This window comes from Onychostoma macrolepis, chromosome 13, assembly GCF_012432095.1.
Source record: "Onychostoma macrolepis isolate SWU-2019 chromosome 13, ASM1243209v1, whole genome shotgun sequence".
NCBI lineage: Eukaryota > Metazoa > Chordata > Actinopteri > Cypriniformes > Cyprinidae > Onychostoma > Onychostoma macrolepis.
This window is the reverse complement of record NC_081167.1, coordinates 8,128,608-8,155,209: the sequence shown is the minus strand read 5'-3', so window position 1 is coordinate 8,155,209 and position 26,602 is coordinate 8,128,608. Positions and strand designations below refer to the sequence as shown.

The following is a 26,602-nucleotide window of genomic DNA, read 5'->3' as shown; positions in this document are numbered from 1 at the left end:
AACAGACAGACAGATAGATAGATAGACAGACACACACATGCATACACATAGATAGATAGGCAGACAGACAGACAGAGAGATAAACAGACAGACAGACAGAGATAGATAGAGAGAGAGACAGACAGACAGACGGACAGATGAATAGACAAGACGGACGGACGGACGGACGGACGGACGGATAGATAGATAGATAGATAGATAGATAGATAGATAGATAGATAGATAGATAGATAGATAGATAGATAGATAGATAGATAGATAGATAGATAGATAGATAGATAGACAGATAGATAGACAGATAGCTGAAAAGAGCACAGTAAAGTAGACTTAGTTACTTCAGCAGGATCTGTTGGTTCTCTGCAGGACAGGTGTAACTGTATTCAGTCATCATTACCTCAGTGACCCTCAGAGCAAAAGCTACTCTGAGGTTTTATGTTGAGGTTAGTGAACAGCATGTGAACGCAACTGACTTTCTTTTCTTCTTGAATAAATCATGTTTCAACTGTGGAAAAGAACAGGCAGATCCTGGCAGTCCGGGTCTGGTTGACTGTAGACTCCCTCAGGAACACTAAGTCACCCACCTTGGCAAAAATGACGCTCATACTTGCCATGTCTCTGACTCTGAGGACTGAATGACTTTTATCCAGTCTGTCAGAGCTCTTCAGTCCAGTCTAGCAGAACCAATTTGATTCTTCATGCTTGACAAACAAATAATCAGATTAATGTTTAATTAAAAAGAAAAAAACTGTTTTTTGGCACACACTCATGGCAATTCATAACTATTTTACATTTTAGCCAACTGGTGGTGAATTTGTGTGAATTTGTACATTTTGATTCGTTCAAAAACATTTTGACAACTTTTTGAGAAAAGCACAACAGCTAATGAAACATCACAATAATCCACACAACTCCAGTTCATCAATTAACACCTTGTGAAGTGAAAAGCTGTGTTTGTAAGAAACATGACGGCACCCATTCATTGCAGAGGATCCATTGGTGAGCAAGTGATGTAATGCTAAATTTCTCCAAATTTGATCTGATGAACAAACAATCTCATCTACATCGTGGATGGCCTGACGGCAAGTACATTTTTAGATTTTATTTTTTACTAATCCTTTTATCATAATATGCAGCAAGTGAAATAAACTTTAGTGGACTATTTTAATCACTTTTAATTTAGTCTCAAAAATATGAGGTGATAACATAACACATGTTCAAAACATGAAGTAATCTAAATATGCTATATTCCCAGATCCCAAATATTACTGAATATGTATTGTTTAAAATGAAACACTCCTTTTGGTTGTATTGCTTTGTGCTCAAGTGGATCCAGAGACCTTCACCTCTTGTGTCTGTTTATGTTTACTCTCCCTCTGGTGGAGGAAATAGTCAATTACAATTTTCTTCTCAGAATTCCAAGTCCAATATTCCAAAATTCCAATGTTATTATTCAGTTATCACTGCACCACTGAGAGGTATGCTTATTATGTCAGCCAGCTAAATTCATTTCAGTTGTATTTTACAATTCATTCACACTGACAGTAACAGGTACATGTCAGTGTGGGCTTCAGCACAGGGTGAGAGGTGTGCCTGCTCTGTGATGTCACACTAGATAGCAGTGAAAAAGCAGAGTTTGGTTAGGACGGGGGTCAAACCAGAGAGAGTTTGAAATGGACACGGACAAATCTCAGCAACAGTTCTCTGAAAATTACTCTGAGGTCACCGTTAGCTCAAGTGCAGGTAAGAATGCTTCATTTGAAATATTGATGAAAAATATTTACAATTTAGTAATTTAGCAGATGCTTTCATCCAAAGCGACTCACAAATGAGGAGCATCACAAGAATTTTGTCATTCTGCAGCGGCAACTTTCAAGAGTAAACTAGAGATATAAAAGTGTTAAAGAGAAACTAGAACAGCAAGTGTTCAAGAAAGTTGTGATTGTGGTTTTAATACATAATATACTTACATCAGTCAGCACTTTTTGTTTAGTCTTTAGGTGTTTATTTTATTATTTCATATATTTCAATTAGAAAATTGTCATGCTGAAAATTACAAATAAGCTGTATTAAAAATCTATCTGACTTGAAATACCATGTTTCAGTTACTCTTTTCGAGGTGTGTTTTTATAATCCATTAGGTAGAATCAGGGTTATTATCATTAACAAAAAATAAAATAAAAATAAGAAATGTTGCCTTGGCAAGCAGCTGAAATGAAATGAGTTTAAGTTATTAGTTTAAAACGAATTAAAATTAAATAAACTAAAACTAAAAATTATATAGACATAAAAAAGCTAACAAAAACACACACACACAAAAAAAAACAAGTATATAGTATAGTACTATATATAAGTGATACAAAAATAACACTGCACGGTATGACATTCAAAAATCTAATTTGAGGTAAGTTTGGTGCACTTTCACTCTTTACCCTAATGTTGTGAATAGGCCGGGAAACCAAGAGGCCCACAATTTGACAAATTAGTCACTTTTTTGGCCATTGTTTGCCTAAGCTGAGCGTAATCCTCAGGGCTCTGGCATGCCTCTCTCTCACGATATTGAGTTTAGGTGGCAAAGCCTGCTGTCTTTTGAGTTCTTGGACATTTGATTGGAAGCACTAAGGCTCTTAAATCCTCCGTCTTCAGTGAACATCATTTGAGAGATGTTTACCTACAAATCCATCCAGTCTCAGAGGTGTCAACGGTTGATGAAACTCTCACTGTCAATAGGAAATTGCTTGTAACTAGAGAGAGAGACCTGAGTCAAGACTCTTTCTGTTGGTGACAAAGAGTTCTTATAATGAACGCAGCTCTTTGAATTTCACCCTGTTGGATGCAGATGTTCAAAATCACCCAAGAAAAGATTCTGGGACATCTGAGAGCGCCCGGGGTGGTGGAGGACGAGTGAGACCGTACCCTTCACCATCCCGCAGGAGACACCGAACTACCTTCAGCAACGAGCAGCTGGAACAGCTGGAGCTAGCTTTCAGACAGAACCACTATCCTGATATCTACTACAGAGAGGAGCTCGCCAGAGCCACCAAACTCAATGAGGCTCGCATACAGGTAACTCGCCTGATCGCTAACATGCTAATTAACCTGTTGAGCTGATACAGTTACATGGAACTGAATTAACCAGGGGTGTTGAGACTGTTCACACTGATAGCGATTTACAGTGACACAGCAAAACGTGTGGATAGAAACCCAGCAGAGACATAATGCTTGCTTTGTGGACAGATTCACAAAAATCTTCTTAAGACAGACGTTTCTTGAGAAAATCTTAAGAATGTAGCTAAGTGGAATTCCTGAAAAATTCGAAAAAGTTCAAACATTTTATTAAAACTTTGTATTTTTCTTAAGATTTTTTCTTTGAGGCTTTGGTATTACACAATTAATAACACAATTAAAAAACAAGATCCCTATTTGTTTTTTTGTTACTGAATTTCAAATTTAGCAAAAAGTCACTCATAATAATAACCAATACTTGTTTACAGTATTGATCACTGGTTTTACTTGTGCCCATCCCTAGTACACACTGGGGGAAAAATGCAGAAAAAAAAATTAATTCAGAAATTGCGAGTAAACTTTTTTTTTTTTTTTACAAATAATTGCAAAGAATCATCAAGTAACACATTGAACTAAGCATTTCTTTGAATTTACACATTTTGAAGTAAATCTACTATTTCAAGCAATCATTTTTTTTTTTTATAAAAGATTAGTAGTAATATATGTGTAGCCATAGTGTTATGTGGTAATGCCGGCTAAATTCGGTACAATGCATGAAATGGAAACATTTATGTTAAAATTATACATGGTCCCTTTTCAAATAAATTTTAATAATAATAACCCAATAAATTCATAAAACAACTTTTTTTTTTTGACTTGTTGATTTAAGATGAGTTGGAGGTTATCCTAACTTTTAAGAGATTATTTATATTTATATGTTTTTTAGGAATTCAAATGATTCTGTTTAATAAAGTTTTGTCTTTTACACAGTCTTAAGAAATTTTTTTTTGAACATTCTTAAGGAATGTTTGAGAATACAGAACACCAAATATTCTTTAATTTCATAATCTGAAAAAAAAAAAAAAAAAAAAGCAGCTATGAAGTATTTTATTGGTAAAATCTATCATTTTATAAATCTGAAAACTATTACTCAAATTTAATCCTTTCTGATTGGCTGTGCCACACAAATTACTTATCGCTGGAAACTTGTTGCCTCACACCTGGCGTTCTTGGTTCTTGGCCACTGTTAAAACATCTAAAGTTAACATATTAGCAATTTAAATGTTGCTACAGCTGCCAAACCTCGACTCTCTTCTCTGATTACTGTATATGTTCTATGTTTTGTCTCTCGCTGGTTGCAGGTGTGGTTTCAGAACCGGCGTGCCAAGCAGCGCAAGCAGGATCGTGTCTCTCAGAAAGTGCTGCCGGTGGGCATGATGCCAGGGCGAGGGCCTCTCTTCAGCAGCATGTGCGTGCCTTCCTCCGCCATGAGCCGCCAGTACCAGTGCCCTCATTCACTGCCGCATATCCCCCGATTCTCATCAGTGCTGCCTCTTGAAGGATACCCACCCCAGCCGTCCTCCGGCTCTGCTCCATCATCACACGCCTCCAGACAGCCTGATGACTGGTATCTGCGCAGCATCGGACCAGCCACCACTTCAGTGCTCTCCCTGGCCTCAGTGTCCACACTGGAAACCACTGGTCACTGGAACTAGAGCAAGTGCTGTTTTACAACCAGTAGAATGAATAAAGTTTTTCAGTGACAAAGAAAGATTGACATTTTCTCTTTATTACAGTTGCAATCACACAGAACAGATTCTCTCAATTATTATTGCTGTATCTACCTAGACAAAAATAATCACATTTATGTTGATTTCCCTTGTTAACAATGAACTGTGACAATTAAACTACATTCAGTTTATATTGAACATATTGTAGACTTTGTATAAGGACTTTTATGAAAATGTCTTTCTCAGATATCAGATGAAATGTACAATAGGCCCTTTGAACATTTGAATTACATTTCCATTCAGTCATCACTAACAATTTATAGCTTTGGTAGAAATAAATTACACACGGTTTATGTCAAGTGCTGTTCTTCTTGCCCCTTTTTTTTTTAAATGTAAAATGTAAATGTAAAATGAACATACATGGGTCAATGACAGTATTTTACAATTTTTGTTGAAAACAGAATGTGCTAAGTTGCTAGAAATGTGCTCTCTGAAGTCATGTTGGTGACATAGTTTCGAAAAAAAAGAAAAGAAAAGTACCATTTGTATTTTTCTGCATTTTAGTTGCAACACACGATTTGATGGACATAAGTTTTTCCAAATATTAATTAGCAGGATTTTTTTTTTCTTTTCTAAAGAATAACAATTAAAAATTACGCCAAGACACTTCCTTTGAAAATGTAATTCTTTTAATGAGGCGTTTTTTTCTTCATTATGATATCAAGATGCACTAAAAAAAATTTTATTTAAAAAATAAAACAAATCATGATCAAAGAAGCATATTAAAGTTTGGAATCATTAGGATTTTTTTGAATGTTTTTCAAAGAAGTCTCTAATGCTAATGAAGGCTGCATTTATTTGATGAAAAACAACAACAACAGTAACATTACAAAATATTAAAGTTTAAAATAACTTTTTTTAAATTATGCCCTAAAGTGTTTTTATTATTATTATTTAAAAACATGTATTAAAGTCTCTATACGGATAAATTACATTTGAAATGTATTTCCTAATAAATTAATAAATTGAGCATCACGTCATTGACCCATATGACATTTTTTTGTGTACATTCGGACCCTAATAGCAAGCTGAAAATCAGTGCACCGTTATGTTTTAGAGGATACAATTCCTATTCCTGTTTTAGAAATGTATAACATCATCAAATATATTTCCAATACTCATGTACTTGTTTTTAATGTCAAGCAAATGAACATTAGGGCTACAGAGGGATTCATTAAGTTGTACAGGTCCAAACAGGCATATTGCACACTTATATGTAAATCTAGACAATCCCAAATCTAGATAGGTAGATGCTTTGTGCTTACCAATAAAGTATTCTGTCATTGCAGATCATTCTGAATGGGTATATTTGTAATGACAGATAACAGTGATAATCCCTTTAAGGCATAAAGAGCACGTGTTTGCCATCATTTATCAGCAGAGCAGCAATTATTATTCCACTTTAGCTTCATATAACCATCAGCTTTGCAGGAAAGGGTTGCTGCAAAGTATTTATTCGATAATAACATAATTTCTGCCTGTTTACAGTGGATAAATTTGGCAGTTTATACATTAAGGTCCATTCTGACAAGACATATGCAGATGTGAGTGCAACAACGAATAATTGTTACACTGATGGCATACATACAAAACGTCTCATGTCACTTCATCATGACCCTCACCACTTCATTGTATGACATTTTATACAGGTTATACTGAAGCACGAATATACTGTGCCTGTGAAATCGCACACACGTGAAGGAATGTGCTGGAGATTTGTACACCAGAGGTAATCTGCATTCACAGTAAGGCAGCGGCTCTTCCTGTCGTCTTTTACTCCAGAGACCTCGCAAACTCTGCATAGTCAATGTAGCCATCATTGTTTTTGTCATCGTCTCTGAGAACGTCATCAATGAGGTTGATCAGATCCTCTTCCCTCATAGGCTGGCTGTCATCTCCTCTTTCCTGAAAAACCAAGACCATGTGACAATATTATAGGTGTAATAAAGGCTGAAACAAGTGTACTTGAGCTAAAATTATAAAATAAATTTAAAAACATTTATAACTGTCATTATGAATTAATATAATAATCATTTATAAATCATGCGTAGGTGTGTCTGAGTTTTAAACTGGTGGATCACTCACCTCTCTATGAACATGAGTAATGGCAGTGGCGAGCTCGAGTCCATCCAGCAGATTGTTGCCATCATAGTCGTGCATCTTGAAATAGTGAAGCTGCAGCTCTTGAGGCGTCATGTCCGATTCTGGCTTTTCAATTACCCCTTCTAAATGCTCCATGATGTGGCTACAACAGAACAGAAGAAAGGTTCAATTAAAGACTCGTGGAATAGTCACTTTGAGATGATCGTATCAGTCAGTAACTCTGACCTTTGGTTGATTAAAGTTACAATTCATTGGAAGTAGCGACAGATCTTTTCTTTCATATTGTGACGTATATCCAAGTGTATCAGATTAAAGAAAGAATTAATGTAGTGCAGGGATTTGGTTCTATCCATTGATTTTGTGGTTGGATGTTGAATTACATTTCTATTTCTAATTTATTTCTATACAGCTTTGATAGAAATAAATTACACGGTTTTTGTCAAATGTTGTTCTTCTTGCCATTTTATGCATGTAAAATGAACAGACATGGGACAATGACAATCTTTTAAAAATGTTGCTCCTAGAAATGTGCTCTCTGTCTGTATTGATGTTGCTTACATACAGTTCTGAAAAATGTTTATACCATTTTCAAGAAAGATTTGTATTTTTTCTGCACCACACGATTTGACAGACAAACGTTTTTCCAATTATTAATTAGCAGCATTTTTTTTTCTAAAGAATAACAACTGAAGATTATGCCAAACCACCTTCTTCTGAAAAATGTTACATATGTGTGTGTGTGTATATATATATATATATATGTGAATATATTTTAAAATGTTAATTATTCCTGTGATGTAAAGCTGAATTTTCAGCATAATTACATAATTACAGTCTTCAGTGTCACATGATCCTTCAGAAATCCTTCTAATATACTAACTGGTGCTCAAATTTGATCAGTTTCTACTAGTGCTCAATTATTAATAAGAATAATTATTAATCATTCTTTTTATTATCAATATTGAGAACAGCTTTACTGCTTTATATGTTTTGGGGAAAACACGATACATGATTCTTCGATGAATAGAAACTGTAAAAGACCAGCATTTATTTGAATTTATTTTTTTTAAATATTATAAATGTCCTTACTGTCACGTTTTTAAAAAAAAATAATAATAATTTTTTTTTTAAAGGTTTCTTGCTAATGAAAGTATTAATGTCTTTTTGCTAAAACTTACCCCAAATGTTTGAATAGTAGTGTATCATAATTTCTGAATGATTAGAATGATTTCTGAAGGATCATGTGACGCTGAAGACTGGAGTAATGATGCTTTGCATCACAAGAATAAATTCCTGGAAAAATACATTTAAAAAAAAATAGAAAACAGTTACTTGAAATTGTAATGACATTTCACAATATTACCGTTTTTGCTGTATTTTTGATTTTCTGAGGATGGATTAATGTTTTACTGACATGTTATTAGCTGGAAGACAGACAGCCGGAGATCAGGACAGGCTGCTCCGGTGCAGAGGTCATTTGGCAAAGAGTGTATTTTAGAAACGAATCAAAGCTAAATCAACTAACACTATCGACATATGTATCACGTGAACAGAACAGTACCTGTACAAGTTTTAAAGTAATGAAAAACTACTCACTCTTTATCCTGAACCATATTCCTGTCCAGCCGGGTGATTGGTGGAGGCACTTGATTTGAAGCAGCTGGTTGTCCATGCTGTCCTCCATGAGCCCACACAGTCAGCATACAGCTGGAGCAGAGCAGAAACCAGCTCCATAACCTGAGCTGCCCAGACCTTTCTTTCAATCTCATTACACTGAAATCACGAGGGATGAAGAGTTAACGCGAGAATAAGAAAAACAGCTCCATTCATTACTGCTGACAAACATTTGACCAATGACAGCACACACGCATTTTAAGATTTATTCCGATTAGATTACACAAAATATCTATAATGAATAAACAGTATATGTTTTTTCACAAATCTGATGGTAATGAGCGCATGTGGCTAACGTATGGAAAAACTTGAAGAGTGACAGAAATCAAAAGAGATCGTGGAGGAAAGCAATAACATAACTGCTAAGCATGTGGAAGAATAAAAAGATAGACATGAATACTGAAATATTACAGGAAGAGCAGTTTAGACACCCAAACAGCAGTTGTAGACGTTGCCCGTTACACAGTCATCTGAACGCTTTTCTGCGTTCCTCCTAATACATCTTACAGCGATATAACAACATACACACACAGATTTACTCACCTGCTATGAATCACAGCTGACGAGTGAATATTCGCTCTATTTGTTCAGGCACAGAAGAGTAACAGTGAACTCCTGCTGATGTTTACACAACGCCGTTCTTTCTGACCGCCGTAGCTTGCCGTAGTTACCTTTCACCTCATGGACACGACAGCTAAACTCTGATTGGACGCGATAGTGTTTTTTATTTATTTATTTATTTTTACAATGTTTTAAATGTAATTATGTTTTATGTTGTTTTATTTTATGTGAACAAAAATAAAATAATGGGTGCAATAATAAAAATGTTAAAATATGTTTAGCATTTACGTAAACTCTATAATAAATGCTTTTTAAAATGTGTTAATTTAATTACATTTTATAATGTTTTATTTTATGTGAACACAGTAAAAATATAATGTGTTACATATCAGGATGGAAGAAGAAAAAAAGCACTATATTAAAAACTATACCGAATTTTACAACAATAATAAAAAAACGTAATATAAAATAATAAAATACCAAAATCTGACTGAAAAGGGACAGAAAATGTAATCCTGTAAAGCTAAATTTCAACGATGTATAAGGAAATATACTGAATTCTAGTGGCTCAGCTTCTTTGTAAACTCTTATTGGAATAACATCTTTTGGAAATGTTTTTAATGTAATTAATTTTTTCAATCAATTTAATAAAGTTGGAAGAAAAAAAAGCACTATATTAAAAGCTATACCTAATTTTCCAGCAATAATAATAATAATAATTATAGCAACCCGTTAAAATATGTCTTGCTCTTATATACTTAAAATGATTAAATACCAAAACCTGACTGAAAAGTCACAAAATTCTAAACCTAAAAGCTAATTATATTAACATTTAGTCATTTAGCAGGCGCTTAAAAAAATGCATTTGAAGCAATTGAATGGAAGCATGCAATGGAAGCAATCAAAATCAACAAAAGAGCAATATGCAAGTGCTATATATATTTATAAGAAATATATAAGTATAAGAAAATATACCGAATTGGCTCAGTGTTTTTTTTTTTATTATTAATTAATTAATTTTATGTAATTTTGTTTATCCTATTGAGCCTAAGAATTACATTCTCAAATTTCAAAGAAAAAAAAAAGATAAATATTGCAGATTTTTTTCCAGGTCAGGACGGCTGCGCGCTGATTGGATTTGAGTAGTGCGTCATAAAGCCGAGTCTAGCGCGCTGGTCAGTAATAATCCACACACTGCATAGCCGAGGAATGAATGAGCTCACTTATAACTCTCAGATGATGATGATTTTAAGCCTAGTTAATCAATCACCACGGTCATCTGCATGGCAAACCTCTGCAAAGAAAATGAGAGGGCCAAAGCTATTTTCCGACGGCTGGTTCGTTCTTGGTGTTGTAGAAATGAGACTTTAGGATAGCAGTAGTGCGTGATGTTCCCTAGCAACCGTAGCACTCCGAGTATTGAATGTAGGGGGGTAATGGATATTTTATAGGCGGTGGATGAGTGATTGTTTCATTATTGGACTTTATGAAGTTTATAAAACCCATGTTATTTTGATAGCTGGGGAAAAATATGCATTTAATGCACTACTTAAAAAGTACTCCAAATGTGTTTTTTGGCATAAATTGTTCCACCTGCCCACACGATATCACTCTGATATATAAATGTGGGAGTTGAATTTTGTCGAAGTTCAGGAGTTACGCTACACCAGCATGCAGATGACTTCAGAGCTAGCAGGTGTGACCTTAAAGCAATAAATCAATAAGTTAGTAAGAACATTAAAATGCAGTCCATGTTATAGGCTAGGGTTTCGTGAGTGTACATGTGTTGCTCAATCAAAGCTTTGAAGCTCAGTTTGTCGTCCACTAGATGGTGCCACTGTCTCGTAGGATTGAGGACAGACGTCTCATTTTATTGCCATTTGCATTCTGTGGAAGGTGTTTGCATCAAATTAGTCTGTATTTTCATCTAAACAGACTCATGACTATGATGGAAGCGGCTCCCTCTCTTGATCTGATAATTCAATTACAACAAGCCCTGCAAATAGTTTACACAATATAATTGGTTAAATAGATTTAGTCATCCAGCAGTGGAGGGATTTCAGGGAAATAGCCATAGGATATAAGCTAGTCGTCAAGGACAAGGCCTTGCTTTGTAAAAAAAAAAAAACCTGTTTAACTACATTTACGGTCTAAACAGACACTTAATACATTCATGTCACAAGACTGAGACTTAGTTCTGTGAGTGTTATTTCTTTTTGAAAGAATAGTTGTCCTAAAACGAAAAATTGCTGAAAATGGACTCATTCTCAGGGCATCTTAGATGTAGATGAGTTTCTTTCTTTGCCTGAATGGATCTGGAGAAATTTATAAACCACTTGCTCACTAATGGATCCTCTGCAGTGAATGGGTGCCGTCAGAATGAGAGTCCAATCAGCTGATAAAAACATCACAGTAATCCACAAGTAATCCACACGACTCCCATCCATCCACTAATGTCTTGTGAATGGAAAAGCTGCGTGTTTATAAGAAACAAATCCAATATTAATTTATTTTTACTTTAAATTACCAGTCAATAATCCATAACAATGCTTCTTCCAGTAAAAAATCCATCCCCTGTTGTCCTCTCACAGAAAAATCTACTGACATTGTTTAGAACTGTTATGGACTATTTTTACTTATATATGGTGCTTGATCTGTGCATATTTCTCTCCTGATTCAAGACAACGTTTTTCGCTGGAGAAAACAATATTACGGATAGACGTCTTGTATTTTACCTGGAAGCAACAGTTCTAATGTTAAAACATCTTGATGAATTTGTTAATTACTAACGTGCAGCTTTTTACTTCACAAGGCGATTATTGTAATGTTTTTATCAGCTGTTTGAACCCATTCACTACAGAGGATCCATTCATGAGCAAGTGATATACATTTTTTTCTAAATCTGTTCTGATGAAGAAACAAACTCATATAGGCCTATTTTGGATAGGCCAAGGTCAATTTTCAGCAAATTTTCATTTGTGGGGGGAATTATTCATATAAGTCTGGTCTATAGCTGGTTTCTGGTTGTTTTTAGCTGCTCCAAGATGGTTATTATCAACATACAGGTGGTTCAGCTGGGTTTTGGAACATATTGGTTATATGACCATCTTGCACCAAATAATGACCAACTTGAAGCAACAACAGACATAGGAGAAATGGATAAGACCAGCATGGCCAGGAAGATCAGACTAGCCTAAATCAGTGAGACCAGCAGCTGGACTGATTTTAGAAGTTTTAAGAGCATTGCAATGCATTGTATTTATTTATTTATTTTTTCTATTACATTTTTTCTTAACAGGGAGTTATAGACTTCCCACTAACCTGTGAATATATGAGGGAATATTAGAAATGGAATTTCCAGGGTTGAAAAAAATAATTGGAAAGTGAACAGGAATTAAGTCATGGAATTTTTCCTCAGTTCTAAAATAGCCTATTTGTCAAACCCCAGGACTAGCAACCATATGCAAAAACCTTAATTTTGCATATCCGTAGTGAAAATGGGAAAATGTAGCTATTTGCATAAAACCGATGCCATTAGCTATAGGCCTGTCACCGCCCACGTTTTGATTCCTCAAATCAGTTCATTTGATCGAAAGCAGACAACTTGATTCATATTCACGAGCCCAACATGCTGTTGAATATTAGCGCAACCGATAAGACAAGAAATTACTCATATCTCTATAATTATAATAATATATTCAGCCTAATATTTTCCACAGATAGGCTAATATGAATTATGACACTTTTCATTCATACTTAGATTAAACCAAACACTATAGAATACCCTTAAAGGGACTTTGATTAAACGTTTTAGTTCTAACCCTTAAATTTTATCATAAAAAAGCTTGAATGATGTTAAGCTATAATATCCCGATATTCTTAAAGTTCTTTCAAATGTAGCCTACTGTGCAGGCTACTAAATAAATAAATGCTGATGATATTAGAATATTAAATAAAATAAAATAAATGTCACGAGAGAACGCTGAGTGAAATTTAATGTGTTTTACAAAGTTTGGTGCAACTGGGCTGGAAAACTCGACTAAATGTAGCTTTAAGAGAAATAATAATGTTCCAACTTTTACTGAATTATTAACGGGAATGATCAATATTCTTTAGTCACTGAAATGGGCAAAGACTTGTAATGTTTGTTTGCACATGCTCAGTGAGTTTCCCGTTGTCAGTCGGCAGTCACTCCTCTGGAGCGCGGACACAGAGACGCGGGCGGGATGTCATCGCGGCTCTCCTTCTCTCAGTACCGCTTAGAGGCGGAGGTCGAGCGCTGCCGCGCGGAGTGTCAGTGGGACAAAATACCGTCTTTACTGGAGCAGCTCGCTGCCGCGCGCCTGCACGACGACGGTAAGTGCGCGTGCCACAATAGAATAGAATAGAATCGAATAGAGGAGAGCCAGCAGTGATGAGTGAGAGAGCGTGTGTGTCTTGTTCCGCATGAACTTTGCACCTTTCTGTTAAACTCTGCCCATGTTTACTAATGTGCTGATATCAGTTACAGAAATTCACATGCACTTATTGAGACTTCAGTTTTTGCGTTTAGATTTGATTTGTCAGAGGAAGAGAGAGAGAGAGAGAGAGAGAGAGAGACTGACTGACTGTGTGTATAAAGCCAGTTACTCATGTGAATCAGAGTTGTAAATGCATGCACACACCCTTTAGTTAATACAGGTAGAAGCTACTTAAAGCAATAGTGTCATAATTTACTCACCCTCATTTTAGGGTATGTACTGAATTTGATGGCGTGTTCCTCCACTATTATGTTGATGCAGATGTGTAGCAGGCTATAAATACTTTCCCAGACACACTACTGTTGGCATTGGCCTTTTACCCGGTGCTGTTACCCTGGTGTTGTTGTTAAACAACTACAATTTTACTCTGAGAAACAACTTTCTTGGTCCTGCCAAACTTATACTTCCTTGCTTTTTCTTACCAAACTTTTGGCTTTCTCAAGTCCTGGGGCATTATGGAATAGCAAAGTGTCCACCAGTTGATGTACATCAGTGGTCACCACACTTGGTCCTGGAGGGCCGGTGTGCTGCAGAGTTTAGCTCTAACCATAATCAAACACACCTGAAGCAGCTAATCAAGGTCTTAGGTATACTTGAAACTTCCAGTAAGGTGTGTTGAGGCAAGTTAGAGCTAAACTCTGCAGGACACCGGGTGTCCAGGACTGAGCTTGATGACCCCTGTTGTACATTATGCATTCAATTCATGGACACCCTTCTTTATGCATACTGTCAGTAAGATTTTTGTTACTGAAAAAAGTACAATTTGTATTCAGTAAGGATGCATGAAATTGATCAAAGACCTTTATAATGTTACAAAAGATCTATGTTTCAAATACATTTTTTAAAACATTGATAATAATGAAAAATCATTCTTGAGCACCAAATCAGCATGTTATAATCATTTCTGAAGGATCATGTGACACTAAAGACAGAATCCAGCTTTGCATTACAGGAATACGTTGCATTTTAAAATAGTAGAAAGCAGAAAGCAGTTCTTTTAAATTGTAATACGATTTCAAAATATGACTGTTTTACAGAATTTTTGATCAAATAAATGTAACCTTGGTAAGCATAAAAGACTTCTTTCAAAAACATTTTGAATGGTAGTGTACACTGTAAAAAAAAATACTTTGAATTTAAAGGTAAAACACTGTAAAAATGCTACAGTAAAAACCTGTTAAATGGTTAACGGTAAGTTCCCCTATGCGGTGAAAAACTGTATTGGACATTACATGTAATTATACAGTAGTATACCGTTTTTGGAAGTGAAAAAGAACGTATAATTTACAGTGAATAACCCTAAATTGACATTCCCAGAATTCCCTGCGCTACATTTCAAGTTTGATGTTTTTTTTGTTGTTTTTGAAATAACTAGGCCTATGTTTCTTCTTAGTTTTTTCTGATCAGTTTTGTACATTAGAGTTGTATGTTACATCTAATGTTGTTAAATTAATGTTTATTGCATTATTTAAGTTTCATGTGTGTTACCATGATGGTGTTTATTGTTTGTGTGAATGACACTGTGCACCTTCTATATATGTTAATATTTAAAAGCTGCTTGTGATGGGCTTTGGTTCATCATGTGGCTCTCATCACCACCTGCTTTTGGTGTTTATCAGTGTATTACAAAGGTACAAAGATTTCAGTACTTCAATAGGTTATATTAACATTATATCAGTTAATGAAATTACTGTATTTACCTGTAAATTTATGTTAAAACCACAAAACCTAAAATGTTGCTACCGTATTTTTTACGGTAAAATTCTGGCAACCACAGCTGCCGTTTTTTTTTTACCATAAATTTTACAGTATATGCTTTCATTCTAAGGAAAACAGGAGTTTGGACTGCCTGCTAAATTTGTGTTCCACAGGGGTGAAAAAAAACTCAATTTGGCCTACAGTGGCATGACAAATGTAAATAAATGTTACTTTTTTGGATGAACTATCTCTTTAAGATTTAGAATTAAAAACCCAGTTTTCTCACTTTCTCAATTTCACAAAGGTGGTAAAAGGTAAACATGCTGCTTAAACATGTCTCATGTTCATTGTTAAATCAACAGCAGTAATCTAGAGGTTTACACATGGCACTCCCAGGAGGTGTGTCCACCACTGTCCAAATCCGATCTCTGACCCAGCACGTCTTGTTTCACCATTGCAAAGACTGCGGGGAAACAAACTCAGTCAGTAAAAGGTGGCCACAGAACAGTATTCAGTGTATTTTACAAATGCTATCAAAGGTTTTTAAGTGATGTACTGTAGTTACTTCATATTCAGTAAGGAAACGTCATGCATAAACCTGACATACAGTATAACACAAGTCTAGATTCATTAGGGAGTGAAAAGTTGAACCAAACAGGAAACACCTCATCCACAGTGTTTATACAAAATATGCATGAAGGCAAAGTTAATATTTTCGAAGCACCTTCTTGCTGTACTGTGTACTTTTATGTTAAAACAAATACACTTAACTCTCTAAGCCTGGTCAGAATGCTGTTGTAGATTAGTATCCAAGCTAGACATTCTGTCATGATAAAGTCCACCGTTGGATGAAAAATGCTGGTGTTGCTGGTGAGCATTTTATCCTTAAAGTAACCCAAAGAAGGTACCATAATCAGCCAACATCAAGCATGTTCTAGTCATTCTTCTTCAACCTTTGCCCAACTTCCCTCTCTGTTTGTCTGTAGATGATTACAGGACGCTGCTGCTGGCAGAAGCTCTGTTGGAAGAATGTCTACTGGAGAACATGACCCTGCTGAAGAATTCGACGTTTCTGACTGAACAATCACAGCCTAAACTAGCCCGAGCCAAAGCTCACCTCGACAGCATCCTAAGCAGAGGACGCCTGGAGGTCTGGCACAGCACCTTCCTGAGTTTCTCTGTTTCTCAAGTCTCTCTGTCAGTTAAGCATCTCTCAGAAAGAGAAGAAAGAATTTATGGATTGCAGAAGCACTTTTGGGAATTTAGTTCAGTTTTGTGTACTTAAATTCCATCAGTTCTATTAACTTAGTTAGATAACAAAATATCAAACCAATAAGTATCTGCAAACAATAGTGCAACATTTATTTATTTGAACTGTATTGATTTGCACATTTACTAATACTGTATTGTTTGATATTTTATCATTTAAAGAAAAACAGAAAATGTATGTTTTTTTTTTTTTTGTCCTTGTTGTTAGAAGAAAATTTAGAGGGATGCAAAAACCTGGTAGTGCTTGCATGTCATCTATACATTTATTTTCTCTTTAAATTGTCAGTAGGGTTGCACAATTAATCAAAATAAAACCGAAGTCGTGAAATGGCTTAATGCAATTGAAAATTTCCAAAGACGGACTTAATTAAATAAATATATGCAGTATGTGTTTCAGAGTGAAGTATGGCACTGTGTTCATTTATACGTGAGCAGCTCATGATCTGCTGTTTTCAGTGTCTCAGAGCAGTTCAGTTTACAGTAAATGTTGCTCCACACAAACTCATCTCTCTCGCTTTAACGCACATTTGTGAAGTGCCAACCATCTTCCCATACTTGTAATGTGAAATACTGATTAACAAAAAAGAAGCTTTACGGAATCCATGTTTTCTGCCAAAACAAAAATTTGGTAGTTCAACATTTAAAAATCATAAATCCTTAACTTTTTTATTTTTTATTTCATTAGTGTTTAGTAATGTATATATTTTTATACAATAATAAAAAATAATAATAACATTTTATAGCCATATTGATATATAATCACAAACATTTGGCCAAATTGAGCAGCCCTATAAACATTTTGAAATCGCAATCACAATTTTTATTGTAAAAATCACAATTCGATTTTTTCCTCAAATCGTTCAGCCCTAATTATCAGTGATTTTCTGTCTCTTCCCCTGTAGCCGCACTACCTGAATGAAGCTCTGCTCCTGCTGGCTAAAGTGCATTATGTTCAGGGACGCTACAGGGACGCCCAGGGCATGTGTGCCAGAGCAGGTGTGGATGATTTCACCCGCCACGAGAAGCCTGTCTACCAACTACGCATGCTGGCAGAGGCCTTTGTCATCAAAGGTATGAACAGTTGAGAAATCACTAACAGCTCATTACAGTAATCCTCCCTCATTATTGTATAATTAAGTTATGATGACAAGGCAATTAACATACTGTATAGAGTTATGCAAGAGGTCTAAATATTCAGCTAATTATAGAATGTGTTGTAGCTTCCTGTAACCGTTCAGCATTGACACAACCGCTTTAAAAAAATTGGCAATATTAATTGTGTGAAAAATGTAAAAGTTCTCTGAGGTTTAATGAGGTGTAGTGGCTCTTAATTGAAAAACAATAAATTATTATTTAGTCCATTAGACGCTAAAGTTAAAAGACAAAGTTCCTAATATGGTACTTTTAACTGCCAGAGCAATTTTAATGTGTATTTATAGAGTTATTAAGTAATTTCCATTGCTCCATTCCACTGAATATTTGCTTCAGGCATGCTTTTATTGGATTCATACCCAGGCTAAAGTGTACACTGAAAGAAAGCATTGCAACCATAGAGAAGTGTATGGATAGGAGTGTGTCATTTCTTATATCATATCCTTGGACAGAATGTAACCACAGGGGGTTAAAAAAGGCAGTTTTACGTCATTGTCTACAGGGAAGCTTCTATATATATATATATATATATATATATATCTTTAGTTATCATTTAAAAACGGGTTTTTCCAGCATTTTACTCATCCTGTATTTGCGTAATGTCCCTTATTTTCTAATTTTCCATGATTTTTAATACATAACATTCTCTCACAAGTGCAAAAAAGTATGTGCTACCAAGTATTTACAGTACTGTATGTATATGGAATTACCACCTGACAACATCAGTACCATTGTACTCCCACAATAAGGAACACATAGGCCTATTGAAATATTCATAAATTTTGTTTCGTTTTTTAAAAATCCCCAAACTAACAGGGTAATGCCAATTATGTAATAATTATGTAGTAATTGTTGGCACTAAATTTCACTGAATTGTTGTATTGAAACAGAAGTTTCAAGTTACTTCCACAGACTTTCTGACTGGTTTTTATATGGACCCTGCCATGTAAACCCCCACTAAAGGTTCACACACATACACATATTATCAGAAAGTGTAATATTAGCTTCTCTAGCGTAGGAAGCAGAAGCCACCCAGAATCAGTCCCTTGAGAGACTCAGCAGGCACAGTTTGTGACAGCCATTCCACTCTGACAGACCTATAGTAAATATTGCATTAACTCACTGCTGTGTTTACTAATAAGTTAACTACTGAGGGTAGTCAGCATCATCAGTTACCATCACATATCAAATAATGACATCTATCTATCTATCTATCTATCTATCTATCTATCTATCTATCTATCTATCTATCTGTCTATCTATCTATCTGTCTATCTTGTATTGTGTTGTAGTTCCTTATACAGTTCTATTTTCTCTGCTCATCAAAGCCAGTTTCACTTGCATTAGGCACTTGTTGAGTGTTAATTATGATTGCTGTCTACAAGTCTTCTCTTCGGATTGGTATAGATGGGGAACACTTTTTAACAGTAGTCATGTGGTAAAGTTACACTAATTGCACAGTTCCTCATTTTTAGTTCTCCTCTGTGTACTTCCTCATATTTGGATGGAACTAGTGACTTCGGGGAAAATTCAATGTAGGCAGAAGTCTTGGGAAATCTGAGATATCAAAGCATTTTCTAGGAGGTTCATCTTGCCCTGCTGAAGCTCTGGATGTGACCCAGACGGAATGTTCCAGACAGACTGAATAAATGATGAAAGTCCCGCTAATGTCATTTAAAAAGATATGTTTGATAAACAGATATTTGCCCTCATGGTGTTTCTCAATTACATGTATTAATTGGCATATACCGATTAAGAATAGACTGTACCAAACATATAAATCCATTTTTATTCCACATATCTAATTAAGTCTAATCAGCAGTCCTGTAATTTGAGATGTAGTGCTTTGCTGTGTTCATTTTGCACGTCTTGGCTCCATGCCTAAACTATATTTCATTCTCTCTTGTACAGTTATTGTCCCAAATTACTATGAAGTGAGTCTTAACCTAATTGTTCTCCATGAATGTTCAGGTTTGTCTTTGGACCATCAGTCTATGTCAGGTGCTTCCCGTGTTAGACTGTCCGAGAGAGAGGAAGAGTGCCTGTCCTGTTACCTCATGGCCTGTGATGCTGGCCTGCTGTACCTGCAAGAGCTTGACAAGGTCTGTGTGTGTGTGTGTGTTTTACATCTTGTCAGGGGCTGGTTTACTCAGAACATGTTTTTCTGTGTAGACATGTCTCTAACTGTTTTCTTGGTGTGTCTCGCTGCGTTTTCAGTATCTCGTGCATGACTGATTGAAATTTAAAGAGACATTTCACTTTTATAAGCACTGACTGTAAATGCATGAATGTGTTCTGTGTGTATTATATGTTATCTATAGAATCTAAAATTGGTACATTTTTGTATTTATCTGTGTTCATTTCCGGCCATCATTACATTGCATATGTGTCTTGTTCACTAGACTGTTTGCACGCCAAGTTCCAAAACCGCTAAAAGCGGTTCATTACTCCAAAATTTTGATGTGGACCCAGGCTTTTTTCTGCAGGCAGCTCTTCAGAGCGCATACCTGTCGCTGCTGAGAAAAGGGTGAGCGTGCACGTTACTACTCTCAGACTTGTACCCACAATTCTCTGCCCTTTATATTGAGCACTCATGCAGCCATGCACATACAGTATTCACTGCACAGCTTGACTTAATCAATTTATGGACTCCATGTGAATAAACTGTATGACTGGGACCGTGTAAACACACCACTGGTATTCTTGTGTCAACATGACCAGTGTGTGGTGTGGATGTGCCAGTCGTGTCCAGCAGGTGTCAGTGTTATTACACAAGTGATTTTATATATGAGATCTTGTTTTCAGTCACTCTAAAATTAGCTTTGTTTGAAATGGCATGCTGACATACTACAACTTTAGGACTGTCAGTGGATTAAATTAGCAGATCATAAACATATTAAAAAACATTATTTTTTTCTATTCCAGAAAGAAAACAAAATAACATGTAAATTGTGTCAGAACGGAATATGTGTGCACATGTAGCATATTATATGTGCAGTATAGTCTATAAAGACACTGAAAAGAGATAGATTTCTGCATAGTGCTCTTTACTTGTCTCAGCTGCCCTTCCCTCTTCTTCACAACAGTCCAGTGCTCTGAGACAGAAATCTGTGACTGTAAATGCTATAAATACAGTTCTATATTTCTCAAATGTGCATCAAAAGACAGGGGAAATGCAAACACTAAAATCAATCAAAAGCAAACTCACAATAATGATATATAATAACACTACACACATTTTTGGACTTTAGTCTTTTTGTAACAAAAGTGTTTTTGCAGCAAATCACTAATAATGGCCATTTTAATAATAACCGTTATTACAGTCTAAAAATATCTAGTATAATGTGAATGTATTACAATTCTGATATAATGTAAATGTAAAAGAACACATTTCTTTTTTGGTGTTGTTGAAGAACTTTAGCTTATGGAGATACAGTGCCCTCCAAAAGTATTGGAACAGTGAAGACAAAATTGCTGTGGAGTCAAGACATTTGCAAATATGATGAAAAGATGAATATGAGACAAAACTACAGAATGTCACATTTTATTATTAGCCGTTTCGACACATACATGTTTTACCAAATAAAAAGAACAGCACTTTTAGAGTTCATCCCACTCATTGATGTGAGCATAAGTATTGGGACAGTTGAACATAAGGCAGATATAAAAGATTAAAAGCTATTATTTAGTTGCAGATCCCTTGCGCACAATCACAGCAGTGAGTCAGTGACCCATAGACATCACCAGACTCTTGGTCTCATCCTTTGAAATACTTTTCCCAGCCTTTAATGAAGCCAATTCCAATTGTTGCTTGTTTTGGGGAGTTTCTGCCTTTACTCTCCTCTCCAGCTGGTGAAATTCATGTTCAGTCGGATTTAAATCTGGAGATTGACTTGGGCAATCTAAGACTTTTTATAATTTCTTTGCCCTGATAAATTCCTTGACTGAACTGGAAGGGTGTTTTGGGTCATTGTCCTGATGCAATATGAAGCACTTCCCAATGAATCTGGTGGCATTTTCTTGAATATTGGTAGGCAAGATGGTTTTGTACCCTTCCAAATTCATTCTGTTACTGTCATCATACATCAAGTCATCAGTAAAGTTGAGAGGGCCTGTTCCAGAGGCAGCCATGCATGCCCATGCCATGACACCACCTCCACCATGCTTTACAGATGGGGCTGTATGCTTGGGATCATTGCAGTTCCCTTTTTTTCTCCACACTTTTGCTTTCCCATCACTTAGATAAAGGTTCATCTTTGTCTCATCGGTCCATAAACACAGTTCCAAAACTCTTCTGGCTCACCTTTGTGCTTTTTTGCAAACTCTAATCTTGCCTTTCTATTTTTGGAGCTGGTCAGAGGTTTGTATCTTGCTGTGTAGCATCTGTAATTCTGTGTCAAAGTCTCCTGAGGACAGTAGATTGTCAGAGAATCACCCCAGCTTTCTGGAAGTTGTAGGTGATTTTACAGACACGTCTTTTAGGGTTAATTTTCACAGCTTTTATGATTTGTCTGTCATCAACTACTGTTGTTTTCTCAGCCGATCAGGTAGTTGTTGGTTGCTGGTGTCGCTGGTGGTTTCCAAACTCTTGATTTCTCAATGCCCTTTGTTTTTGCTACAGCTCTAACTGACTTCCTCTTTTCTTTTAGCATCCAAATTGCTTGCTTTTCTCTCAAAGTCAGCTCCCTCATCTTCATCCTGGTTTGTGTGTGTCATCATCGAATGCTAGATTCAGAATGCAGAAGTAATGGATATAACTGATACGACACATTCCCTGCTTTTAATATCTGAAGAATTAATGCAACAGAACACAGCTGATCACTTAGAAAGACCTGTGAGGCAACTGTTCCAATACTTATGCTCACATCAGATAGAGGGATAAAACTCTAAAAGTGCTGAACTTCTTAGCTGGTAAAACATCTATGTGTTTATGTGTTAAATCACCCAATAATAAAATGTGACATTCTGTAGTTTTGTCTCATATTCATCTTTTGATCATATTTGTAAATGTCTTGACTCCACAGCCAACAGAGCAATTTTCTCTTCACTGTTCCAATACTTTTGGAGGGCACTGTACGTAAGACATAAAAAAAAAATAAAAATAAAAATTGAGATACCTGTTGTTTCATACAGTATAATGCAATGGACATGACTTGATCATCCATTTGATAATCCACAAAATAACCTGTTGAAACAGCTGTGAATTTTGAAATCTTCTTGACATTTAATCAAGCTATCAAGATTTAAGAAAAATTTTAAGATCAAAATAAAGAAATTAATACTTTTGTTTAGCAAGGATGCATTAAATTAATCAAAAACAAAAATATGTATAATATATGTAATATATGTGTGTGTGTGTGAATAAAAAATAAAAGTAACCTACTTTTTCCCAGAGATTATAAAAAGCCATACTGTAACATACTACTTGTTACAGTTTGACCTAGTTTCCTTAGTTCCCCTGATTAGTTGATTAGCTCCACACCTGTTTCTGTTTCCCCTTGATTACGTTTAGTATTTAAAGCCTGTGTTCATCTTTGTTTTTTGTCTGCTATTATTTGATCTACGTGTTTGCTATCCCTCGCGCCTGGATTATTGCTGTTCCTTGTGTGAATTCTCATTAAAAGACTCTGTTTTTGTGGATTCTCTTTCGTTGTGCGCTTATTTAGTAACAACACGTAACACTACTAGGGTTGCCAGGTCTACATAACAAAACCAGCCCAATTGGTACTCAAAACTCGACCAATCGCATTCCAGGGGGAAATGCCTCTCAAAATTGTTCAAAATAATAATTAAAAAAAACATTCCAGGGAGTTTCACCTGAGTCAAAATTACGTTCCAGGTGGTCAGAGAATTACACTTCAACCCCGGGACTGAAAAACAGTCCGCAGTATAAAAGTAGCCCAATTCCGTGGAAAAACCACAAACTTGGCAACACTGCATACTGTAAGCAATATCCACTGTATACAGTAGAGTCTGCAGTGAGCAGGACACTGACATGCCATTGCAAACTAAAGTTTGTCATAATCCATCATCCTCATCCACCCCCTTCTGTCTCTCTTCTTAATAATAACTGACACACGCTCACATATATATATGACACATGATATAATAATCATTAGTGTTATATTGTCCATCCGTTAAGTCAGTCTTCATCTTATTTTTCAATTATTTTACTTCCCACAATCACTTGTGCCTATTTGTGTTTTAGTCACTTGGCTCAGGGAACTCAGCAGCTGCGGCGGGTCATGAGGGCTGTGGAGAGTCGGGGTTCTCAGAGTTTTCGTAAGGTGAGATCTGGGTAATGAGGTTTTTGATGCTCACAATCACACAGCAGGAGTTAGAGGTTGTTGTCTGTTGTGTCGTGCTGTTCAGACAGTAGCATGCAGACTTGCAGAAGTGTTGCTGGGCTCGGTGTGTGAGGAAGCGTACTGGGGTCCACTGTCTCCTCCACCACCCGGCTGGCTGAAGAGAGAAGGAGCCACACACCCCAAAAACGCCATCTACCCCTCATCCAGACCACCACAGCACTACAACACTGAGGGGTCAGACTCTCTTTCCATTCCCATTCTCTGTATATTCAAACTCATTTTTCATGTACATATCTAAACAATATCTAAAGCATAATCAGAAAATAAAAGCACAACAAAGTAAAGTAAAGTTTGATGACTTGACATATTTAAAATAATTTTTAAAAGCTTGAAGTTTGAATGTTTTACTAAGCTAAGTCATGAAAAGTCAGACAGTACAATAAAAACTAATTTAGACCTAATTAGACCTCATCAGACTCACATAAAACCATTAGACCTTTACAAAACCACCTGCTGCTTGTTGCTTAATTGGCATTTTTAACTTACAGTTGCTGGCATGTTCTTAGTTTTTGTTAACATGCTTAATAATATATAGCAGAGTATTGTTAACATTTTTAGCATGTTTAACTTTTTTTTTTTTTTTTTTTTTTACACATTACCATGTTTATAGCATGCTTTAGCATGTTGATTGCAACATTGATCACATTTCAAGCAGTTTTGACATGTTGCTAACATGTTTTATCACGTTAATATGTCTCTAGTGTACCCTATCACATTGCTAGCATGATTTAGTATGTTGCTACGATGTTTTAACATGTTGCTAGGATTATAGCACATTACCATAATGATTTAGCAAGTTGCTGACATGATTTATGACATTCCTTGCATTTTTAGCGTGTTTCTAAAATTTTTAAATATTTTAATAGTTTACCATGTTTAAGAACTGTTAAAATGTTTTAACATAGTAGCCTATGTTAGTATGTTTTAGCACATTGCTAGCATGTTTTAGCACATTGCTAGCATGATTTAACACATTGACAGATAGGTAGACAGATAATGGAACAAATACAGGAGAATTGTAAGCCTGATCAGTCATAAAAAAATATAGGATACCTTCAGAACATCCTGAAAAGCTGTGAAAAGTGAGTTTGGCAGTCTCTAGGATGAGTTACTTTTAGAACTTTTGTCTCAGACAAAGAAAAAGAAGAAAACAATCTTAAATAGTATATCAGTATGCGTTGTCAAGCTCAAATAATAACTGTTAATTTTAGCAGTTTAATGTAAATATCACTGCTCACATTAAATTGTATTGTGTACATCAGCCATTGGAACATATTGATCGATTACTAGAATCAGAGAGCAATGAACAAGGAGACGAGCAGAGGACAGCGCTGGGGTTTGTTTGCCTGCTTTAATATTCAAGACACGGTGGAATGCTGTGTTGTGAATAAAACATACTGTAACTGTACCTGTGAGTCTGCAGACGCCAAGCAGAGAAAGGAAAAATACAAGAGAGATGAAAAAAGATGGAGAGACATTTGACAATGCGTCTGAAGAACAGAAATGAGAATAGATGAAAGGAATATTCTAGATTTCCATTCCTGGGACAGTTCAGTAACACACTAGGATGGGACTCCAGATGGTATGGAGGGAAGTAGGATAAAGGAATGAGAGGGGAAAACAGGGATGAGAGAAAGAGAGCCTGTAAAGAAAGACAAAATTGTTCAGAATACCAATAAAACATGTTAAAAATGTGACAACTGTGAGTACAGAGAGCTCAGTTACAGACTGACATATGTAACTAGAGACTGACTCACACACACACACACACACCTTGGTGACGTGTTTTTTCTTTTTCCTGTTGCCACCCTGCAGAGCTTTCTGTCCACAGGACGTGGTTGAAGAGGCGGTGCTGGTGCTCCTCATCACAGAATCAATGGTGAGACAGTCTTCCTCACATTCATCCTTTCTTCCTTAACATGCTGTGTTGTGACGTCTCTTCTCTTTAACTGCATCTTCAGAAGCATAGCATAACTATATTATGAAGGAATAGGAAAATTTGCCAAACCTGTTGGTTGTTATTTGTTATGTGGAACACAAAATGAGGATTCCTCTGTTCCATACTAAGATTAGAGTGACCTCTAAATTGTCCTTTGGAGGTGGGACTATTTTTCTAGGTGGATGAACTTTGATGTCCCAGTATTATAAATATACTGCATTTGACATTGAAACAGTTTGACACATAACATTCTTATGATATACACTGCTGTTCAAAAGTTAGATTTAAAAAACAAAACAAATTAATACTTTTATTTAGCAAGGATACATTAAATTGACCAAAAGTGACAGTAAATACATTTATAAAGCTACTTTTGAACTTTACATTCATCAAAGGAAACTAAATATGTACAGTATATATCAGGGTTTCCACAAAAATATTAAGCAGCACAAATGTTTTCAACACTGATTATAAGAAATGTTTCTTGAGCAGCAAATCAGCATATTAGAATGATTTCTGAAAAAT

General features: G+C 35.8%; 3 protein-coding genes across 6 annotated transcripts in view; 2 read left to right on the top strand and 1 right to left on the bottom strand.

Moving 5' to 3' along the window:
- prop1 (PROP paired-like homeobox 1) overlaps positions 1 to 4,735 on the top strand; it is a 17,595-nt gene extending 12,860 nt beyond the window's left edge. Inside the window, exons 4-5 of the mRNA XM_058796488.1 lie at positions 2,837 to 3,063; positions 4,365 to 4,735. Of these exons, the coding sequence (XP_058652471.1) occupies positions 2,837 to 3,063; positions 4,365 to 4,718 (581 nt within the window). The 3' untranslated portion in view covers positions 4,719 to 4,735. The remainder of the gene's footprint in view (positions 1 to 2,836; positions 3,064 to 4,364) is intronic.
- A 1,175-nt stretch (positions 4,736 to 5,910) lies between these two features.
- Positions 5,911 to 9,256, bottom strand: mcfd2 (multiple coagulation factor deficiency 2, ER cargo receptor complex subunit). Of its 4 annotated transcripts, none has more exons than XM_058796870.1 (4): positions 9,114 to 9,256; positions 8,493 to 8,669; positions 6,879 to 7,038; positions 5,911 to 6,698 (listed from the first exon to the last, which is right to left on the bottom strand). In XM_058796870.1, the coding sequence occupies exons 2-4, from the start codon at positions 8,663 to 8,665 to the stop codon at positions 6,567 to 6,569; spliced, it is 465 nt and encodes a 154-aa protein (XP_058652853.1). In that variant the 5' UTR covers positions 8,666 to 8,669; positions 9,114 to 9,256; the 3' UTR covers positions 5,911 to 6,566. The 4 variants fall into 4 exon arrangements, with proteins under 4 accessions (XP_058652853.1, XP_058652854.1, XP_058652855.1 ...); XM_058796871.1 differs by lacking the exon at positions 9,114 to 9,256 and adding an exon at positions 8,982 to 9,102; XM_058796872.1 differs by lacking the exons at positions 8,493 to 8,669; positions 9,114 to 9,256 and adding exons at positions 8,075 to 8,189; positions 8,311 to 8,443.
- Positions 9,257 to 10,340: 1,084 nt separating this feature from the next.
- ttc7a (tetratricopeptide repeat domain 7A) overlaps positions 10,341 to 26,602 on the top strand; it is a 54,629-nt gene continuing 38,367 nt past the window's right edge. The window contains exons 1-9 of the mRNA XM_058796868.1: positions 10,341 to 10,827; positions 13,313 to 13,487; positions 16,336 to 16,499; positions 17,521 to 17,689; positions 19,742 to 19,872; positions 20,173 to 20,297; positions 23,979 to 24,057; positions 24,143 to 24,312; positions 25,954 to 26,017. Coding sequence (XP_058652851.1) covers positions 13,358 to 13,487; positions 16,336 to 16,499; positions 17,521 to 17,689; positions 19,742 to 19,872; positions 20,173 to 20,297; positions 23,979 to 24,057; positions 24,143 to 24,312; positions 25,954 to 26,017 — 1,032 coding nt within the window. The 5' untranslated portion in view covers positions 10,341 to 10,827; positions 13,313 to 13,357. The remainder of the gene's footprint in view (positions 10,828 to 13,312; positions 13,488 to 16,335; positions 16,500 to 17,520; positions 17,690 to 19,741; positions 19,873 to 20,172; positions 20,298 to 23,978; positions 24,058 to 24,142; positions 24,313 to 25,953; positions 26,018 to 26,602) is intronic.

Coding starts and splice junctions, on each gene's coding strand:
- mcfd2 (XM_058796870.1), bottom strand. CDS start 8,665: ATGAGATTGAAAGAAAGGTCTGGGCAGCTCAGGTTATGGAGCTGGTTT. Junction 7,039..8,492: donor AATATGGTTCAGGATAAAGA/GTGAGTAGTTTT, acceptor GTTCTGTTGTAG/CCACATCATGGAGCATTTAG. Junction 6,699..6,878: donor TTACTCATGTTCATAGAGAG/GTGAGTGATCCA, acceptor TTGGTTTTTCAG/GAAAGAGGAGATGACAGCCA.